Below are 19369 nucleotides of genomic sequence, written 5' to 3' on the forward strand. Positions count from 1 at the left end.
GAATTCTGGGGTGCACGTGGAAAGCCGGCTGTGGGGCTTGTCCCGCCACCGCCATCCCTAGCCCTGGCCAGACCCGACTGTCCCAGCCGGATGCTGCCTCCGGGATGTATTTCTCTAATAAGGCTCTCTAATGACCTCATGCATATTTTAGCTGCTTCCACAAAACTAAATCAAGTTATAATGAGATTGTCATTCTTCGGGTTGTTTTTTCCCCGACCAACTTTCCTGGGGAGAGGAGCTCATCTCAGAAGCCTGGAGAGGGCCCTGGGGTGCTGCCCCGCAGGTGACTCCTGCGGGCCCCGGAGGAAGAGAGGGAGGGGCGCAGGGCAGGGGAGACTGGACCAGACAGGGATTGGCGCCTGGCCAGGGTGCCCTGGTCCCGAGTTTCCCCACCTGTCCAGTGCGGCCAAGTGGCCCTGGTGCTGACAAGCCCGAGCCCCTCTGCGGCTGGGGACCGAGGGACCAAGGGCCGAGAGCCCCCCTCTAGAGCTGCAGGGCGGGGGCTGCAGGCCACGGCCTGCACGCTCACCTGAACCCACCCTGCAGCCGCCGGGCGCACCAGCTCCCGGAGCCAGTCCCTGCGGTCCACGGATGCCCGGCGGCGCGAGGAGCTGGGCGACGAGCTGCAGCAGTTTGGGTTTCCGGCCCCGCAGACAGGTGAGTGGCAGCGGCTGGGCGGGGCTGTCACGCAAATGCACTAAAACCCCGGGAAGTGCTGGGGAAAGTTGGCTTCAGGGGACTAGGTCTTTGGGCAGGTGCTGTACGTTATTAATTGCTGTTGCTTCTAAGTAATGACTAATAGTTTTCCATAATTAGACTAACTTCTCAGGTGCCAGGCGCTTGTCTCCGGGCACTCTGGATTTAGGGCAAGTGGTGTGAGGAGAAGGGGACTGTCGAGAAAACAAAAGGGGTGGGGTGCTCAAGGGCTTTGCTGCGGCCGCCTGAGGGTCTGACCGTAGCTCGGGTGCAGGGGCAGCGGCAGGCCTGTGATGCTGTAGGTCTGGGCCCACAGGTGACCCCGCGGCCGAGGAGTGGTCCCCGTGGAGCGTGTGCTCCAGCACCTGCGGCGAGGGCTGGCAGACTCGCACGCGCTTCTGCGTGTCGTCCTCCTACAGCACGCAGTGCAGCGGGCCCCTGCGGGAGCAGCGGCTGTGCAACAACTCCGCCGTGTGTCCAGGTGGGCGGCGCGCCGTGGGGGGGGGCGGGGGATAACAGGAGCAGGGGGCGGGGCGTCCGGGGCAGGGGGCGGGGCATCAGGGGCGGGTGACCGGGCTGCGGGCTCGGGCAGACAGGGGTCACAGAGTGCTCTGTTCCTTCCGTAGTGCATGGCGCCTGGGACGAGTGGTCGCCTTGGAGCCTGTGCTCCAGCACCTGCGGCCGCGGCTTCCGGGACCGCACGCGCACCTGCAGGCCACCCCAGTTTGGAGGCAACCCCTGTGAGGGCCCGGAGAAGCAAACGAAGTTCTGCAACATCGCTCTGTGCCCTGGTAGGTGAGAGGGAGGGCGCTGGGTGAGGTGGGACAGGGGCGGGAGGGGAAGGGAAGGGCCCAGTGGGCCACCGGCCAGACCCGGGAGCCCCGCTTTGCCCGCTCGGACCCACCTGCTAGGGGGCTCAGAGGTTGGGACCTCTGGCTGTGATCAGGCTGAAAGCCGGAGACCTGGGGGCGTTCTCACTCGCGTACCGTGGGTGTTGCGGTGATGGGCCCTCTCGGGTGTCAGACTTGGCGGGGGTGTGGTGGGCCACACGTGTGGGGTGTTCACGACTGTGCCCCGGGCTGGCCGTGGGCCTGGGTGTTCACGCCGCCTTCCTGTCCCCTTCCCCCCCTGGGCCGGGCAGTGGATGGAAACTGGAATGAGTGGTCAAGCTGGAGCTCGTGCTCCGCCAGCTGCTCTCAGGGCCGGCAGCAGCGCACGCGCGAGTGCAACGGGCCTTCGTACGGGGGCGCCGAGTGCCAGGGCCACTGGGTGGAAACGCGAGACTGCTTCCTGCAGCAGTGTCCAGGTCAGGGCCGTGCTCTGGGGCCTGCGGGTGGGGGGATCTGGCGGGCGTGAGCCACTCGGGCGGGGTGAGACCTCGGGGGGCTCATGGTGGGCCCTTGTACACGGCCCTGGGGATGTGGGGGGCCGGGGGGTGACCGTGAGGGACAGTGCACGTGAGGCATGTGTCTTATCCTGTGTCAGTCTGGGCTCTGGCTTCCCCTCCCTGGGTCTCGACTTCTTTCTCCTCGTGGCCTCCTGCCCCTACGTCCCTGTGTCCGCACCCTCCTCGTCCCCATCCTCGTGGCTCTGTGCATGGCCGTGTCCCACAGTGGATGGGAAGTGGCAGGCCTGGACGTCGTGGGGCGGCTGCAGTGTCACATGTGGAGGTGGCACACAGCGGCGGGAGCGCGCCTGCGTGGGGCCCTTCTTCGGGGGAGCAGCCTGCCGGGGCCCACAAGATGAATTCCGGCAGTGCAGTGCCCAGCGGTGTCCCGGTGAGTGCCCCGCACTCCCACCCCACAGCCGGACTCTGGGGAGGGGCCTCCTGGGCGACGGCGGAGGGAGCCTGGAGCTTAGCTCCACTGGGGAAAGACCCCCTCGTGAGGGTAGATGTCTCGCAGGGGTCTTGGCCTTCCCGACCCTGCTGCCAGGTCTCGGCCCACCCCCCGTACCCCACCCCCACTCACGTTTCTAGCCCCTTGGCAGAGCCCCATGAGATCTGTGATGAGGACAACTTGGGCGCTGTGATCTGGAAGGAGACCCCGGCGGGCGAGGCGGCTGCAGTCCGGTGTCCTCGCAACGCCACAGGTGAGGGCCGAGGGGGCAGGTGTTGTGCGGACTTCTGTGTGCCCTTGGCCCCTTGATGCTCTGCCTCTCTGGGCTCAGGGGGAAGTGAGACGTATGGGAAGGTGGGTTCTGCAAGGGGAGAGAAGACTCCTCAAGGGCTTGGGGGCGTGGAGGCAGAAATGAGCCCCGCCTTCCAAACCGGGGGAATTGGGCTCCCTCCCCCGCCTCCCGTTCATGTGCTTCCGGCGCCCCCTGCTGGTCGATTCCCAGCACAGGCGCAGGGACCACTGGGAGGGGCTCTGGCACCTTTCAAGCGGCCCTCCACAGAACAGAGCACCTGGACGCCCAACTTGCTGCAAATCAAAGTGAGTTCTCTGGGATCGACTCCGACCCCAGTGACGCCCACACCCGTCGTCTCCCAGCCATTTCTTGCCATTTACGCTCACAGGCGTCCGTCCTAGGAAGCAGTGCCCTCATCCTCTGGTGAGGGGTGTGAGGCCAGGGCAGGGGGGGCTTAACCATCCCGTGGTCGTGGGTGTGGGACCACCACGTGCACCTGGTCTTTCGGCTCCAGTGCCCGCGCCCTCCAGGATCTGCACTCTCACCCTGTGTGCTCCCCAGATAAGCCAGCCTCCAGGAGGCATCAGGGACGCTCCTGCTGGGCCAGTGGTGACCTGCCCCTGGCCAGCCTGGCTCCCCTGCTCCAGCCCCGGGGAGCAGGCAGCATGGGGCAGCGGCCCAGCTCTAGTGCAACTCCCAGTGCTGGGCCTTGGCAGTGCCATCTCCTCGCCTCCTCATACGTGGGTGCCATGTCAGGGGGCTGTGTGCAGGGTGCCCGGCCCAAAGTAGGCGCTCGGTGAGGCTGCGTGCCCTTGTTGAGTCTGTCCTGACCCTGCTGTGCTGGGAGTGTAGGGGCCCTGGGGTTCCCCAGGACAAATGGGGTGGCGGCACCAGAGTCCCTCGAGGCGGGAGTGATCTGGGCACCTTAAGCGTGGCCTTTGAACAGAAAGCCTGGATGAAGCAGCCCCTTCCTGAGCGAAATCAGTGCAGCCTCCAGCTCTGGCCCAAGATGTGTGGCCTCCCTGCTCCTCACCCCTCAATGGCTCCCCAGTACTTTGAGGCTGTCCCCCTTAGTGTCCTTGGTGGCACTGGGGCCACCAAGGGGCTCAGAACTTCGGGGGCACGAGGTCATGATGGTTGGGGGGACGGGGCCGGGATGGAGAAGACCCTTGAGAGGGCTGAAGGAGGGTGGCCGTAGGGGCCTGGAGGCCCTCAGCAGCCAGTCTCTGCTGGGTCTGGGGGAGGCTCCACCTGGTGGGGCCCTGGGTGTGAGACCCCACTCGGCTACCAGGGTGGGACCTCGGTCACCTCTGGTGTCCCTGCGTGTGGTGGGGGGATAAGCACATGGGTCATGGCGGGGGGAGGGGGGATGAGCAAACTGAGGCTCAGAGGAAACTGGACTGAGGACCATGGGGAGGGGGTTCAGCAGTGCGTGAGGCTCGGTGCCAGGCAGGAGAGCCCCTCTGCCCCCAGCCCATCACCCGGCCCTCGGTATAAGGCAGCTGTTGGGGTGGGCAGGGGTGTCATTCATTCATTCATTCATCCTCCAGACCCACCTGGGGCTCCCGCTCCGTGTCCAGCCCCACACTGGGGTCCTGGATTCGAAGCCAGTGTTGACCCTGGCCCAGGTGCCTGTAGACAGAGCCGGAGAGCACAGAGACTCCAGAGAGAAGTGGGGTGGGCCCCGGACCCCAACTTGCCCGGCACCTCTGCCCCTCCCTGCCCGGTCGTCCTCTGCTTCACACCCCATCACCAACCCCGTCCGGGCCCACACTTGCCTCCTAGCTGACCCTCCAGGGTGCTATGCTGGTTCCGACGCGGAGGCCTCTTCTTCGCAGGGGCCGCTGTGCCCCAGATCCCTGCCTGGGAGACCCCTAGAGGTCACTCCCCGAAAGACACCGCAGCCCTTTGCCCCTGGCCCTGACCCCTGCCCTCTGGTCCCCACCAGGCGGCTGGAAGCTGTGGTCCCTGTGGGGCGAGTGCACGCGGGACTGCGGGGGAGGCCTGCAGACGCGGACGCGCACCTGCCTGCCCGCGCCGGGCATTGAAGGCGGCGGCTGCGAGGGGGTGCTGGAGGAGGGCCGCCTGTGCAACCGCAAGGCCTGCGGCCGTGAGTGCGCGGACTGGCGGGTCCCGGGCGGAGCCGGGGGAGGGAGGGGCTCGGGGCGGGGTCAGGTGGAGGCAGGAACCCGGACTGGGCCGGGCCGGGCGGGGAAAAGGGCGGGGAGGGGGGCGGGGGGGCAGGGCCTGGCCAGGTGAGGGAGGGACGGAGGGCGCTCGGGGCGGGGCCGGGCCAGGCACGGCCTGGGCTACGAGGGGCGGGACCTGGGTCGGGGGCGGGGTCAGAGGGTGGAGCCTTCCAGGGGCGGGACCAGTAGAAGTAAGACGGCCTGGGCTGCGAGGGGCGGGACCTGGGTCGGGGGCGGGGTCAGAGGGTGGAGCCTTCCAGGGGCGGGACCAGTAGAAGTAAGGGCCCAGGAGGAGGGGTGGGACCCGGTGTTAGGAAGGGATGGGCCTTTCTTAGCACCTGTGGATTGGGAATTCTGGGGTGCACGTGGAAAGCCGGCTGTGGGGCTTGTCCCGCCACCGCCATCCCTAGCCCTGGCCAGACCCGACTGTCCCAGCCGGATGCTGCCTCCGGGATGTATTTCTCTAATAAGGCTCTCTAATGACCTCATGCATATTTTAGCTGCTTCCACAAAACTAAATCAAGTTATAATGAGATTGTCATTCTTCGGGTTGTTTTTTCCCCGACCAACTTTCCTGGGGAGAGGAGCTCATCTCAGAAGCCTGGAGAGGGCCCTGGGGTGCTGCCCCGCAGGTGACTCCTGCGGGCCCCGGAGGAAGAGAGGGAGGGGCGCAGGGCAGGGGAGACTGGACCAGACAGGGATTGGCGCCTGGCCAGGGTGCCCTGGTCCCGAGTTTCCCCACCTGTCCAGTGCGGCCAAGTGGCCCTGGTGCTGACAAGCCCGAGCCCCTCTGCGGCTGGGGACCGAGGGACCAAGGGCCGAGAGCCCCCCTCTAGAGCTGCAGGGCGGGGGCTGCAGGCCACGGCCTGCACGCTCACCTGAACCCACCCTGCAGCCGCCGGGCGCACCAGCTCCCGGAGCCAGTCCCTGCGGTCCACGGATGCCCGGCGGCGCGAGGAGCTGGGCGACGAGCTGCAGCAGTTTGGGTTTCCGGCCCCGCAGACAGGTGAGTGGCAGCGGCTGGGCGGGGCTGTCACGCAAATGCACTAAAACCCCGGGAAGTGCTGGGGAAAGTTGGCTTCAGGGGACTAGGTCTTTGGGCAGGTGCTGTACGTTATTAATTGCTGTTGCTTCTAAGTAATGACTAATAGTTTTCCATAATTAGACTAACTTCTCAGGTGCCAGGCGCTTGTCTCCGGGCACTCTGGATTTAGGGCAAGTGGTGTGAGGAGAAGGGGACTGTCGAGAAAACAAAAGGGGTGGGGTGCTCAAGGGCTTTGCTGCGGCCGCCTGAGGGTCTGACCGTAGCTCGGGTGCAGGGGCAGCGGCAGGCCTGTGATGCTGTAGGTCTGGGCCCACAGGTGACCCCGCGGCCGAGGAGTGGTCCCCGTGGAGCGTGTGCTCCAGCACCTGCGGCGAGGGCTGGCAGACTCGCACGCGCTTCTGCGTGTCGTCCTCCTACAGCACGCAGTGCAGCGGGCCCCTGCGGGAGCAGCGGCTGTGCAACAACTCCGCCGTGTGTCCAGGTGGGCGGCGCGCCGTGGGGGGGGGGCGGGGGATAACAGGAGCAGGGGGCGGGGCGTCCGGGGCAGGGGGCGGGGCATCAGGGGCGGGTGACCGGGCTGCGGGCTCGGGCAGACAGGGGTCACAGAGTGCTCTGTTCCTTCCGTAGTGCATGGCGCCTGGGACGAGTGGTCGCCTTGGAGCCTGTGCTCCAGCACCTGCGGCCGCGGCTTCCGGGACCGCACGCGCACCTGCAGGCCACCCCAGTTTGGAGGCAACCCCTGTGAGGGCCCGGAGAAGCAAACGAAGTTCTGCAACATCGCTCTGTGCCCTGGTAGGTGAGAGGGAGGGCGCTGGGTGAGGTGGGACAGGGGCGGGAGGGGAAGGGAAGGGCCCAGTGGGCCACCGGCCAGACCCGGGAGCCCCGCTTTGCCCGCTCGGACCCACCTGCTAGGGGGCTCAGAGGTTGGAACCTCTGGCTGTGATCAGGCTGAAAGCCGGAGACCTGGGGGCATTCTCACTCGCATACCGTGGGTGTTGCGGTGATGGGCCCTCTCGGGTGTCAGACTTGGCGGGGGTGTGGTGGGCCACACGTGTGGGGTGTTCACGACTGTGCCCCGGGCTGGCCGTGGGCCTGGGTGTTCACGCCGCCTTCCTGTCCCCTTCCCCCCCTGGGCCGGGCAGTGGATGGAAACTGGAATGAGTGGTCAAGCTGGAGCTCGTGCTCCGCCAGCTGCTCTCAGGGCCGGCAGCAGCGCACGCGCGAGTGCAACGGGCCTTCGTACGGGGGCGCCGAGTGCCAGGGCCACTGGGTGGAAACGCGAGACTGCTTCCTGCAGCAGTGTCCAGGTCAGGGCCGTGCTCTGGGGCCTGCGGGTGGGGGGATCTGGCGGGCGTGAGCCACTCGGGCGGGGTGAGACCTCGGGGGGCTCATGGTGGGCCCTTGTACACGGCCCTGGGGATGTGGGGGGCCGGGGGGTGACCGTGAGGGACAGTGCACGTGAGGCATGTGTCTTATCCTGTGTCAGTCTGGGCTCTGGCTTCCCCTCCCTGGGTCTCGACTTCTTTCTCCTCGTGGCCTCCTGCCCCTACGTCCCTGTGTCCGCACCCTCCTCGTCCCCATCCTCGTGGCTCTGTGCATGGCCGTGTCCCACAGTGGATGGGAAGTGGCAGGCCTGGACGTCGTGGGGCGGCTGCAGTGTCACATGTGGAGGTGGCACACAGCGGCGGGAGCGCGCCTGCGTGGGGCCCTTCTTCGGGGGAGCAGCCTGCCGGGGCCCACAAGATGAATTCCGGCAGTGCAGTGCCCAGCGGTGTCCCGGTGAGTGCCCCGCACTCCCACCCCACAGCCGGACTCTGGGGAGGGGCCTCCTGGGCGACGGCGGAGGGAGCCTGGAGCTTAGCTCCACTGGGGAAAGACCCCCTCGTGAGGGTAGATGTCTCGCAGGGGTCTTGGCCTTCCCGACCCTGCTGCCAGGTCTCGGCCCACCCCCCGTACCCCACCCCCACTCACGTTTCTAGCCCCTTGGCAGAGCCCCATGAGATCTGTGATGAGGACAACTTGGGCGCTGTGATCTGGAAGGAGACCCCGGCGGGCGAGGCGGCTGCAGTCCGGTGTCCTCGCAACGCCACAGGTGAGGGCCGAGGGGGCAGGTGTTGTGCGGGGCTCCTGTCCCCTCCTCACAGAGGTGCATGGAAGGCTCCGAGGTGCCTCTACAGGCCCGCCCACGGAGCTGTCAGCTCAGGGCACGTGGCCCAGACCCTGCCCAGGCAGCTCTGTGCGCACAGAGGCTGGCGCAGTACGGGCGGGGGTCCGGGGCTGCCGCGTCCTGAGAGCTCACCAGGAGCCAACGCCAGCATGAAGCCCTGTAGTGCGATGTCCCACAAAGTCACCCATTTACACGTGGGAAACTGAGGCACAGAGGAGTTAACACACTTGCCCTGGGCTTGGGGACCGTTAAGTAGGAAGTCGGCTTTGAACACGATCATCTTAATCCCCATGCAGCCCTGTGGAGCGATGGGAGATGTGGAAAAAGCAGGGTGGGCTCCCAGAAGGGGCCCGGCGCATCAAGCTTGGCTTGGTTTTCTTTGCCCCTCTTATCTGAGGAGTGCATGCAATTTTGTACCCCTGTTTGCTGTGTGACATCCAGGAAGTGACTTAACCTCTCTGAACTTTGGTTTTCCTTCTGTAAAACAAGTGTGTTGTGAGTTCCCCACCACCCGACAGGGCTGGTCCACGTGGTGGAGGCTGTGTATTTCCAGCTGTGGTTGTAGCCCCCCTACCCAGAATAATACATGTTCTGGGTAGCATCTTACAGATACAGGAAAGCCAAATGAATAAAATACAAGCCACAGAATGGTGTGACTTCTCTGGCCTTTTGCCTGCACGTACGACCTCTCATTTTGGTTCTGCCCCATGCTGTGGAGCAGGCGTCCTGTCCTGCCCCGTGGCTCCTGTTGGATGACAGGGTTGTGGCAGTTGCCCAGGGTCATCACCGCTGTGTGTGTGCACAGCTGTGCCTGGCTCCCTGCGAGTAAGTTCTGAGTCACAGGCTGTGCCCGTGTTCCAGGCCGTCGACACCTGATGCCAGTCAGCCCAGGGGCTGCCCCGTGTCCGCAGCACACCCGGGCCATCGGGGTTCCCTGATCCCAGGGGTGGAGCCAGGCAGGGGCCAGGCCGTTGGTTCTCCCCAGGGCTCTGGATAGGAAGGGGCCCCAGGAGAGTCCCTGGGCTGAACACTGAAGCCCCTCCCTCGGCCCAGGGCTCTGCCTGCACGCCGGTGGGATGCCTGCAGGTTTGGCTCCTGCCAGGTTCCAGTGCTTGGCCTGTGGCATCTGCTCAGAAATGCTTTGAGTGAGGGACTTCCCTGGCGGTCCAACGGTTAGGACTCTGCGCTGTCATTGCTGAGGGCCGGGGTTCAATCCCTGGTTGGGGAACTAAAATCCCACAAGCCACGTGGCCAAACAAAACAGAACAAAAGCAACAAACATTAAAAAAAAGAAATGTTTTGAATGAAAGAAACTAAGGGATGCCTGGCCCCCACGCCAGCTCTGCTCTTGGAATGAGGCCTCAGGCGAGTGCCTGCTTCTAGGGCTGTAGGGTCTCATCCAGAGGGTCTTGCGCCTGGGAGCGGGGGGTGGGACTCCCGGGACTCCCACCCCGGACGTAGGCATCTACCAGAGAAGTGGGAGACAGAGCTGACCCACCGTCTCCCCAGGCCTCATCCTGCGACGCTGTGAGCTGGACGAGGAGGGCATCGCCTACTGGGAGCCCCCCACCTACATCCGCTGTGTCTCCATCGACTACCGAAACATCCAGATGATGGTGAGGCCGGCCCCGGGCTCTCCCGCCCCACCCATCACTCCAGGGCTCACCTCTGCCCTCCGTCCTCAGACATAGCCCTGTGTCGCCAGTGGCACACTCTGTGGACGTGAGTCAGCCGTGGCCACTGGCTACGGGCTGCAGAGGACCCTCTGGGCATGGGAGGTCCTTGGTACCTGCAGAGTCATGGCACTCATATCCTCCACCTCCCCAGACCCGGGAGCACCTGGCAAAGGCTCAGCGCGGGCTGCCTGGAGAGGGGGTCTCCGAGGTCATCCAGACACTGGTAGAGATCTCCCAGGACGGGACCAGCTACAGCGGGGACCTGCTCTCCACCATCGATGTCCTGAGGAACATGACAGAGATCTTCCGGAGGGCGTACTACAGCCCCACCCCGGGGGATGTACAGGTGGGCACCCAGGAGGGTGGTCCTCCACCCCAGCCTTAGACCGAGCCCTGTCCTCAGGTAGAGCTCTGACCCTGGTCCCACGCTGCGCCCTGACCCTGGTCACATTCTGAGCCGTGATTCGGTTGCCTGATTCTCTGCTCACTGGCCTCTCTTCCTCTTCCTTTCAGAACTTTGTCCAGATCATCAGCAACCTGCTGGCGGAGGAGAACCGAGCCAAGTGGGAGGAGGCCCAGCTGGTAGGGACGCCAGTCTGGGACCCTCGCGCCCAGAGCAGCAAGACGGGCGCGGGCGTCTCTGGCGGCTCCCTGAGCCCCAGGCCAGCTCAGGGTGGGGTCTTGGCTTCCAATCCCAGCACAGCCTCTGCCAGTCTCGTGACTTTGAGGAAGTCACTTATCCTTCTGAACCTCGGCTTCCCCGGCCGTCAGAGGACAGTGGCTCACCACGTGGGGCTCGGGGAGGGGTGTGAGAAAGCGTGTTGGCCCTGGGGTACACACCAGGACGTGGCGGTTGTTTCTCATCTGGAGAAATTGGTCCGCCTCCCTTCCTCCCAGGCTGACCTGGAACCTGCCAATACTCCTGTGCCCAGGGCAGCGCCCAGAGTGGGGACTGCAGCGGCCAGAGACCCTCTGCTCTGCTGCCAGCTGGACCCCTGGCCACCGGGCTGGAGCGCAGCAGCCCCTCTGGGTTCAGTGTTCTCGTCCACACGATGGCGATGGAGACTCAGGTCCCCATCTGCTTCCCAAGTCAGGTCCAGAGCCCTGTGGGGCTAGGGAGTGACCGACAGGGCCCTGATGAGGAGGGAACAGATGAGGGAAGGAGGCCGGCGGAGGCCGAGCTGCGAGAGGGCGCGGCCCTGCTGGGGCGCAGGGGTCTTCGGGGACCCTGAGCTCCGGTGGTTGGCGTTCTCGGCGGGGCTGCTCTGCCGCATCTCCCTGACCCCCGCCTCCCCTCCAGATGGGCCCCAACGCCAAGGAGCTGTTCCGGCTGGTGGAGGACTTCGTGGACGTCATCGGCTTCCGCATGAAGGACTTGCGGGACGCGTACCAGGTGACAGACAACCTGGGTAAGCCCAGCCCTCGCTGCGCGGACCTCCAGGCCCCTGCCCCGCAGCCCTGGGCGGGGCGCTTCCGCCTCAGTTTCCTGGCTATAAACAAGCAGCGCCAGATGCCTCCTGCAGGACGCCCGGGCCGGGTTCTAGGATGACCTCTGTATCCTCAGGTGCAGAGACCCGAGGCTTCTGATGATGGTCTGATGTGACCCCGGGAGGGGGTCGGCGTAGGGGGTCTCAGACCCAGACAGGTCCCTGGAGACCTCGAATCCTGGGACACACCAGGAAGGCCCAGCCGCAGCCAGCCCCTTGCTTCCACCTCCCTGGGGCTGGGGGCCCACTTGTACTTGTCCCCACCCCCTTTCTGCCTTAGAGCTCAGGACCCCAGAGCTGGGGAGACCTCTGAGGCCGGGGGATCGGGGACAGCCGTCATCTCGCAGGTGGGGAGATTCGGGCCTGGGGGTCAGGTGCTAATGGAGGTCACCTGGCAGGTGGGATCAGTGGTGGCACCAGGCCGGCTGGGCCTTCCTTCCCTTCCTTCCCTACCTCGCTGGGCCGACTGGGCCTTTCTTCACAGTGAGATGGGAGTGGCCCAGAGAGGGGAGAGCTTTTATGTAGCCGTGCGTGCGTGGGCGCGGGACCGGGTGGCTACTGCAGCTCTCAGCCCCCCTGGCCCAGGACCTCACTGTGGAGGCTGGTTCCCCAGCCGCCCCGCCCCGCCCATGGCCCCTGGAGGGGTGCTCAGGGCCCACCCTTTGTCACCAAAGGAGGCCCTGGACTCCTTCCCGTTAGCCCTCGTTAGCCATCCCACCCCACGCACCCTCACACCCCCAGTCACCCCCTAGCCCCCCACATACACACCCAGGTACCCTACACCCCGTGCGCCCCATGCACCCCCATTCACCCCCTACACCCCACGCATATAGTCACACACCCACACGCCCTGTACACCGCACGCAGCCTACACATCATACACTCCCTACGCCCTGCTGCTGGGACACTTACCCCGGGAATCCAAGCAGCCTGACCTCCTCCACGTCTTTATCCAGAGGCCACCTCCTCAGGGAGGACCTCCTGACGCCCCTGTTTGGAAGGGCCCCACCCAGGGGTCATCACTGCCCAACAGACCACCGTCCACCGGTTTCTTCCCTACTTGGGTCACTGTCTGTCTCCCCGGCTCCCTGTCAGCTCCGGGGGAGGGTCTCGCTTTCCTCTGCGTCCTCAGCGTGAGAACAGTCCCGGGCACGTGGTTGGGGTTCGGAAGCGTGTGGCACGGATGAATTTGCTTATCCGTTCGTCCTTGGGGAGGGCCTCAGCCACAGAGGGCCAGCCGTGTGCTGGGCTGGGCACCCAGAGAGGGGCGCCCGTCCCTCTCGCAGGATAGGTGCCCTGGGCCCCAGAGCTGACCACACAGGTGCAGGGAGGGCACGGCTGGGGGGAGGGGGACACGGCTGGGTAAGCCAGGCCTGGAGGGGCACGAGAGTGCGGGCAGGCGCTGCACGAGCAAAGGTATGGAGGTGGGCATCAGCTGGTCAGTGGGGTTTTGCTGGGGAAGAGGCCCCAGGGTTGGGGGAAGGCCAGGTGACAGCTGGGCAGGCGAGGCTCTTGGTTCCTAAGCCCCTACCCCTTCCCCCTACACCTAAGGCCGCCCCGCTGCAGACCCCGACCCGGGCCGTGGGTGCTGGGTGAGGGGAGCAGTGTCTGCCTGGAGTGGGTGGGCCTGGAATGAAGGGGCTCAGAGACGATGGGACCCCACCCCACCCCCTCCTGTCCGCCCAGGCCCGTCTGCCGCTTCACCTCTGGGAAGCCTGAGGCGGGGCTGGACAGAGCCCACTGGGGCTGGTGTCTTCAGGAGGCCTGCCAGGCGCCCACAGGGAGAGCTCGGGAGAAGCAGCTACAGGCTGCCAGCTCTCCCTGCCCTGGCCTCTCCCCAGACGTGCTGTGTCCCCGCAGCCCGTCCCCCTCCACCCTGAGTGGAGCCCTTCCCCACACCCAGCACCTTCCTTCCCGGGTCCCCACTCCACCTGGGTCCATCTGTTGGCCCCTTTACAGTCCCGGCCCTGTGAGGTGGGGGTCTGTCCCTGTCCCTGTTACAGAGCAGAGCCCAAAGGGGGAGGGCTGGGCTCCAGTGTCCCAGGGAGGGGCACCAAGGTGGACACCACGCCCTGTGGGTCCCTCTGTGGCCGCAGACCTGCCCGCAGAACCCGTCTCTGGCACCTCTGGGGCCACGGGGACTGGGTCCAGGCCTGGGTCCTCATAAGGGCCATAGGGCTCCTGCTGGGGTGGGAGTGTCATCTGAGGGCTTGGAAGGAACCAGGAAGTCGCCCGGGCCCTGGACCTCACGGGGAGGCTGGTGTCAGGCTCCCGCCTGGCTGGGTGGCCCCGTGCGCGCTGCACCCGCTCTGAGCCAGGAGCACCCCCGTGTCATGGTCCTGGGCTCCGGGGCCCACTCCCCGTCCCAGGGCCGAGGCTCCTCTCGTGAAGCGGCTTTTCATCTCACTGTCTCTGTCTCCCTTTGTCTCTGTCGTCTCTGGCTCCCCGCCGAACCCCAGTCCTGAGCATCCATAAGCTCCCGGCCAGTGGCGCCACGGACATCAGCTTCCCCATGAAGGGCTGGCGGGCCACGGGCGACTGGGCCAAGGTGCCAGAGGACAGGGTCACTGTGTCCAAGAGCGTCTTCTCCACGGGGCTGGCAGGTGAGGAGCCTCGGGGTGTGGGAGGGGCCCCCAGGGTCTGAGGCCCCCCCCCAGGAAGCTCCTTCTGGAGTCTGGCCTGCTGCTTCAAGGGCTAGGGTGGCGTCCGTTTCTTCTCAGTGCTCCCCAGGTTGCCCCCTCCTCCAGGAAGCCCTCCCTGCCCTCCCTGTGTTGGGAGTCTCCCGGGCAATCTTGGCTGGATGGACCAATGGACCCCCTCGCCGCAGGAGGGAGAGGGTCTTGCCTGGAGTCACACAGCAGGTGACCCCGGTTCCCAGGAAGACGAACTGTGCCCTGCCAGCCCCCGGGTCTCAGGAGTCACTCAGGGGGACCCAGGCCGTCCCCCCGGCCCCAGGCAGTGCTGCCTCCGCAGTCGGGAGGGACACACACTCCCCTGGCCCAGGCAGGCTCCCGGTTTGCGGGCGGCCGGGAGGAGGGTGACCGAGGTGCTCTCTTCCAGAGGCTGATGACTCGTCCGTGTTTGTGGTGGGCACCGTGCTCTACAGAAACCTGGGCAGCTTCCTGGCGCTGCAGAGGTGGGAGCCGCGGGCGCGCGGGCTGGGGCTCCGGGAGGCCAGGCCTGGGGGAGGTGAGGGCGCAGGGCTCCCGGCCCCGACACGGCCCGCCGGCTCTCCCCCAGGAACACGACCGTCCTGAACTCCAAGGTCATCTCGGTGACCGTGAAGCCCCCTCCCCGCTCCCTGCTCACGCCCTTGGAGATCGAGTTCGCCCACATGTACAACGTGAGTGCCCTCCGTGTGCACGTCTGCGTGCGCGTGCCCCTCTGCCTCGTCCCACGTGTGGTGTGCGCACGCGTCTCCACCTCGCGTCAGCCTTGAGGGAGAGCTCCTTTACGCCCGAGTGACAGGAGGGGATACGGGCTGGCGGAGCTGCGGGGACTTGCCCAGGGTCACCCAGCAGGGCCGTGTGGGAGCTGAGGCTCAACCCAGCCCCGTCGGCCTGGCCGTTCCCTCGGGGAAGAGAGAGTCATCCTCTGCTGAGAAACGCATCTGCCCCGGCCTCACGCACCCTCTCACCCTGCTCCTTGGGGCTCCCCCTCGGGCCCCAGAGCAGCCGGCGCCACGAAGCCCTCGGACCAGCCGAGAGCCAGGAGCCGCCCCGGTCACCCAGCCAGGACAGGGCAGCGCCAGGCCAGGTTGTGGGAAGAGCCGGACCTTCCTTTCCCGCTGTGAGGCCTTGGGCCTTGCTCAACCTCTCTGTGCCTTGGCTCCCCCATTACCAAGTGGGAACCCTGCTGTTACCACACCGCAGCCCTCGGGACAGGGGTGTCTGCTGAGCCCTACCTGTGCCCCCTGACCCCAGGCTTTCCGTGTTAGCCCATTTTACATTCAGCTGGGCTGGTCACCTGGGCATCTAGAGTTGGGCTTCGGCCGCTGCTGTCCAGCCCTGCTCAGAGAGGGGACGGAAGATACCCAAAGCCACACAGCAGGGGTAGGGGCTGAGCCAGTCCCTTCCCTGCTCTGGGCCTCAGCTCCTCCTCCTCCAACTCCGTCTCTGGGGAACAAGGGAGGGAGGGCGCCTGGCACGCCCACGGCTGGACCCCACAGTGACCCTCGGGTGCGGCTCATAGGGCGGCAGGTGGCCTGACCCCTCCCCTCTCTCCAGGGCACCACCAACCAGACGTGTATCCTGTGGGATGAGACGGATGTGTAAGTTCATCTGGGCTTTGTGGCCTCGGGCCCTCGGGGCAGACTTGGGGCGGGGATGGGGGAGGAGGCTGACCCAGTAGGGGAGGGACACGGGCTTCGGGTTCAGGGCCTCCGACCGTGCCCCCCGACCCCGTCTGCCAAGCACGGTCTCTCCCCGCCTAGTTCAGGCTCTGAGGCAGCAGGGGTCCCACCCAGCCGGCCTCGCGCTCCTCCCAGGGAAGTCCACGGTCAGGGGTCCCGAGGGGTGCGGAGGTCCCCCGGACCGGGAGGCAGGCAGGAGCACCGCCACGGCCTGGGGCAGCTGGGGGGTGAGACCCATAGGGGTCAGAGAGGAAGCAGAGGCGGGGGATCCTGGGGTCCCGGGCCCAGTTCCCTGTCCAGCACGCGGCGCCAGCCTGTGCTGCAGCGCGGCCAGTACAAGGGGGCGCGGGGCATTGGTCTGCACTGGCCGGGCTGTGATTCGGGGTCACGGGGCCGTGTGGGCACCCAGAGCAGGGTGTCCCCCCAGACACGAGGCGAAGGGAAAGGTGGGTGGGGTCTCGTGCAGTCACAGGGGAGAGTGTGTGCAAAGGCCCTAAAGTGGGGGCGGCCCTCAGAGGTGAGGAGGGTCAGAATCTGGGGAGGCCGGGCAGGAGAGGACTTAATGTCTGGATCCTGATGGGCCAGGTGGGCCTGGGGAGGGCTGGGCCTTCCCCTCAAGGGGTTTGGCCTCCGTCGAGGAGGGGGTGGTCAGAGAGCTGCGTGTCATTGTTACCACCCGCCTCCCTCAGCCCTGGCACCGCCAGTCCCCAGGCCAGCGCCCGGGCCAGGGGGTACATGCGGCGAGTCCCTCATACTATGGGCAGTGCAGTGACAGAGGTGCGTCCCACGAGGTCAGGAGAGGCTCCCGGAGCGGCTGCCCCTCAAGGAGGACACCTTTTCCCTGCAGAGAACGTGAGGGAGGGGTCTCGGGCAGAAGCACAGTTTGAGCAAAAGTGTGGAGGTCGGAAGGTACAGGAAGAACATGAGGCGTGGCCAGGAAGAGCAGGCAGCTAGAGAGGCGCAGGGGTGCAGGGAGGCTGCAAGGGCCACGGGGCCAGTTGTAGGGGCAGCGTGTCAGGAACTATGGAAACTGTTGGGGAGGGATGTGATCATCACGTATCCACCCGTCCTCCGCCCACCCATCCATCCACCCATCCATCCATCCACCCATCCATCCACATTCACCTATCCATCCACCCACCCACTCTTCTATCCGTCTATCTACCCACTTACCTATCCTCCCACCCACCTGTCTACCCACCCACTCACTCATCCACCCATCCCCCCCCCCGGGCAGAAGCACAGTTTGAGCAAAAGTGTGGAGGTCGGAAGGTACAGGAAGAACATGAGGCGTGGCCAGGAAGAGCAGGCAGCTAGAGAGGCGCAGGGGTGCAGGGAGGCTGCAAGGGCCACGGGGCCAGTTGTAGGGGCAGCGTGTCAGGAACTATGGAAACTGTTGGGGAGGGATGTGATCATCACGTATCCACCCGTCCTCCGCCCACCCATCCATCCACCCATCCATCCATCCACCCATCCATCCACATTCACCTATCCATCCACCCACCCACTCTTCTATCCGTCTATCTACCCACTTACCTATCCTCCCACCCACCTGTCTACCCACCCACTCACTCATCCACCCATCCACCCCCCCATCCATCCACCCATCCATCCATCCATCCATCCACCCCCCCCACCAATCTACCCATCTACCCACCCGCCCACCCACCTATCCCCCAGTGATTACTGACCACTGACAAGCCACTCCTCTACAAGGTCCTGGCCCTCAGCCTCCTCCTATGCCTGATGAGTAGGAACAGGAAATTAGGAACGTATCGATCCCTGTGAAACTGTCAGGGCGTGCCACGTGCCAAGAAGTGGAGGCAGTGGATCTAGTGGCGGGTGGGGCGAGGTGCCTTTCAGAGCAGGTTCACAGAAACCTCTCTAGGGTGGTGTTTGAGCAGAGGCCTGACACAGCATTGTACACATGGGTGTCTGGGGACAAGCATTTTGGCAGAAGGAACAGACAGTGCAAAGGCCCCGTGTGTGCAGGGAGTGTGCAGGGCCATAGGGCAGACTGCACTGCCCTTTCCCACTCTGGCTCTGAGGGCGTGAGGACAGGGTCTGGGGCCGGGAGCTGGGCTGGGGGAGGGCTGGGGCGGACCCTGTAACCCTGGGAAACTGGCCCTCTGGCTTTGGTTGTTGTCGACTGTTTTTCTCTGGATTTTGCAAGCGGCATAAACTCTTTGTACAAAATGGGGTATCAGAGAAGGGAGAAAAAAAAAAGAAAGAGGGCCCACGTCCACAGTACCCAGGCTGGCCCCCCCGGCCATCGTGGGAGGTTGTGCAGTGGCTGCAATCCATCCCTGATGTCAGCACAAGCCCCTCCCCACAGCCCAGAAACCCTCCCCACAGGCTGTTCAAAGGCTGCCCGCAGCTCCCTGGAGGTGCCCGGTTCACCCAGCCGCCCAGCATCCTCGCTTGGACAGCGCTGCTCACATTTCTGGTTGTTTCCTTGGCTTTGAGTCCCCCAGACCGTTTCAAGGTCTTGGGAGTGAATTGCTTTCCAGAGAGGTGGATCCATCCCCTCTGCTCTCCCAGGGCAGCAGGTTGTGAGAGGTCTGGCCAGCCCAGTGTCAAGTTCACTGTCCTTTGGGGCTGCATGGTCTGGGGCAGATTCCACCCTCCAGAAACCTCAGCCTTCCATCCCCGTGGCGGAGTCTGCCTGTTTGCGTGTGAGAGCACAGCGGGGGAAAGGACGGCGGCCAGGCCCACGGGGTGCTCACCCCGGCCGTGGCCTCCACTTGCCCTTCCTCTCTCAGGTGTGGGGAGCCCCCCCACTGCCCCAGGCCTGCTTTGCCCACCGCTGGTCACCTCTGGATAGATGGGATTGTTAAGGTCTCTCTCGGTCCAGGGCCCCGAGGACAGTGGGAAGGTGACAACAGCTGTGCTGTGTTTGAAGCCCCCTGAAACGCATTTTGCCCACAAGCTCCCTGTTCAGTCCTGGGTGCAGCCCTGGGAGCCCTGCTGACTGTTCCTATTACCTCTGGGGAATCTGAGGCCCAGAAGGACTGTGGTCCAGCTCAGAGTGGGGACTGTGGCATCTGATCCAGAGCTGGACAGCCTGGGACCCAGAGGCGGACAGTGGGGGAGGGGGGCCACGGGGAGAAGGTGGCTGGCTCTGTCCCCTCCCCCGCCCTCCCCCCTGCTCTGTGCGGGACGGCATCTCCTTCCACCGCAGGGCGGGGCCACTTCTCACATACATGGGCTCAGAGGAGCCAAGGGCTTCCCAGGTGACCTGAAATGGGGACCAGGGACAGGGCCCCAGGTCTGTTTCCACCAGTGTGCCCAGAGATCAGGTCACCTGGGCACGCTGTGCTGGTGTGGGCTGGTGTGGGCTTGTGTTTTTGTGTGTTTGGATGAGAAAGGGTCTCATGTGTCTGCAGAATTGTGTGTGTGGGGGGGTGCCAGTGGGGGGTGAGAGCCATCAGTGACCATCAGCTGAGAAGTAGTGACCTTCTGACCCATGACTGGGCCCTGGTCACTGAAGGAGCCTAGATTCCCAATCTTAGACTGAGCCCTTGTCCTGGTCACACACTGAGCCCCGACCCTGGTCACATGCTGACCCCCAACCCTGGTCACAGGCTGAGCCCCGACCCTGGTCACACTCTGAGCCCCGACCCTGGTC

General features: G+C 65.3%; 1 protein-coding gene across 4 annotated transcripts in view; it reads left to right on the forward strand.

Moving 5' to 3' along the window:
* ADGRB1 (adhesion G protein-coupled receptor B1) overlaps positions 1–19369 on the forward strand; it is an 85415-nt gene that overhangs the window by 11717 nt on the left and 54329 nt on the right. For 3 of the 4 annotated variants that reach the window (XM_028500450.2, XM_055091035.1, XM_055091036.1), the window contains exons 3-17: positions 547–657; positions 1013–1177; positions 1323–1491; positions 6230–6234; positions 7203–7367; positions 7675–7839; positions 8051–8152; positions 9737–9843; positions 10055–10249; positions 10417–10485; positions 11204–11312; positions 13850–13993; positions 14451–14526; positions 14631–14733; positions 15617–15660. In XM_028500450.2, coding sequence (XP_028356251.1) covers positions 547–657; positions 1013–1177; positions 1323–1491; positions 6230–6234; positions 7203–7367; positions 7675–7839; positions 8051–8152; positions 9737–9843; positions 10055–10249; positions 10417–10485; positions 11204–11312; positions 13850–13993; positions 14451–14526; positions 14631–14733; positions 15617–15660 — 1729 coding nt within the window. Of the gene's footprint in view, positions 1–546; positions 658–1012; positions 1178–1322; positions 1492–1837; positions 2003–2309; positions 2475–2685; positions 2788–6229; positions 6235–7202; positions 7368–7674; positions 7840–8050; positions 8153–9736; positions 9844–10054; positions 10250–10416; positions 10486–11203; positions 11313–13849; positions 13994–14450; positions 14527–14630; positions 14734–15616; positions 15661–19369 lie in introns of all 4 variants that reach the window. The other variant, XM_055091034.1, reaches the window with a different exon arrangement.

The sequence above is a fragment of the Physeter macrocephalus genome, chromosome 15 (assembly GCF_002837175.3).
Source record: "Physeter macrocephalus isolate SW-GA chromosome 15, ASM283717v5, whole genome shotgun sequence".
In the NCBI taxonomy this organism is placed as follows: domain Eukaryota; kingdom Metazoa; phylum Chordata; class Mammalia; order Artiodactyla; family Physeteridae; genus Physeter; species Physeter macrocephalus.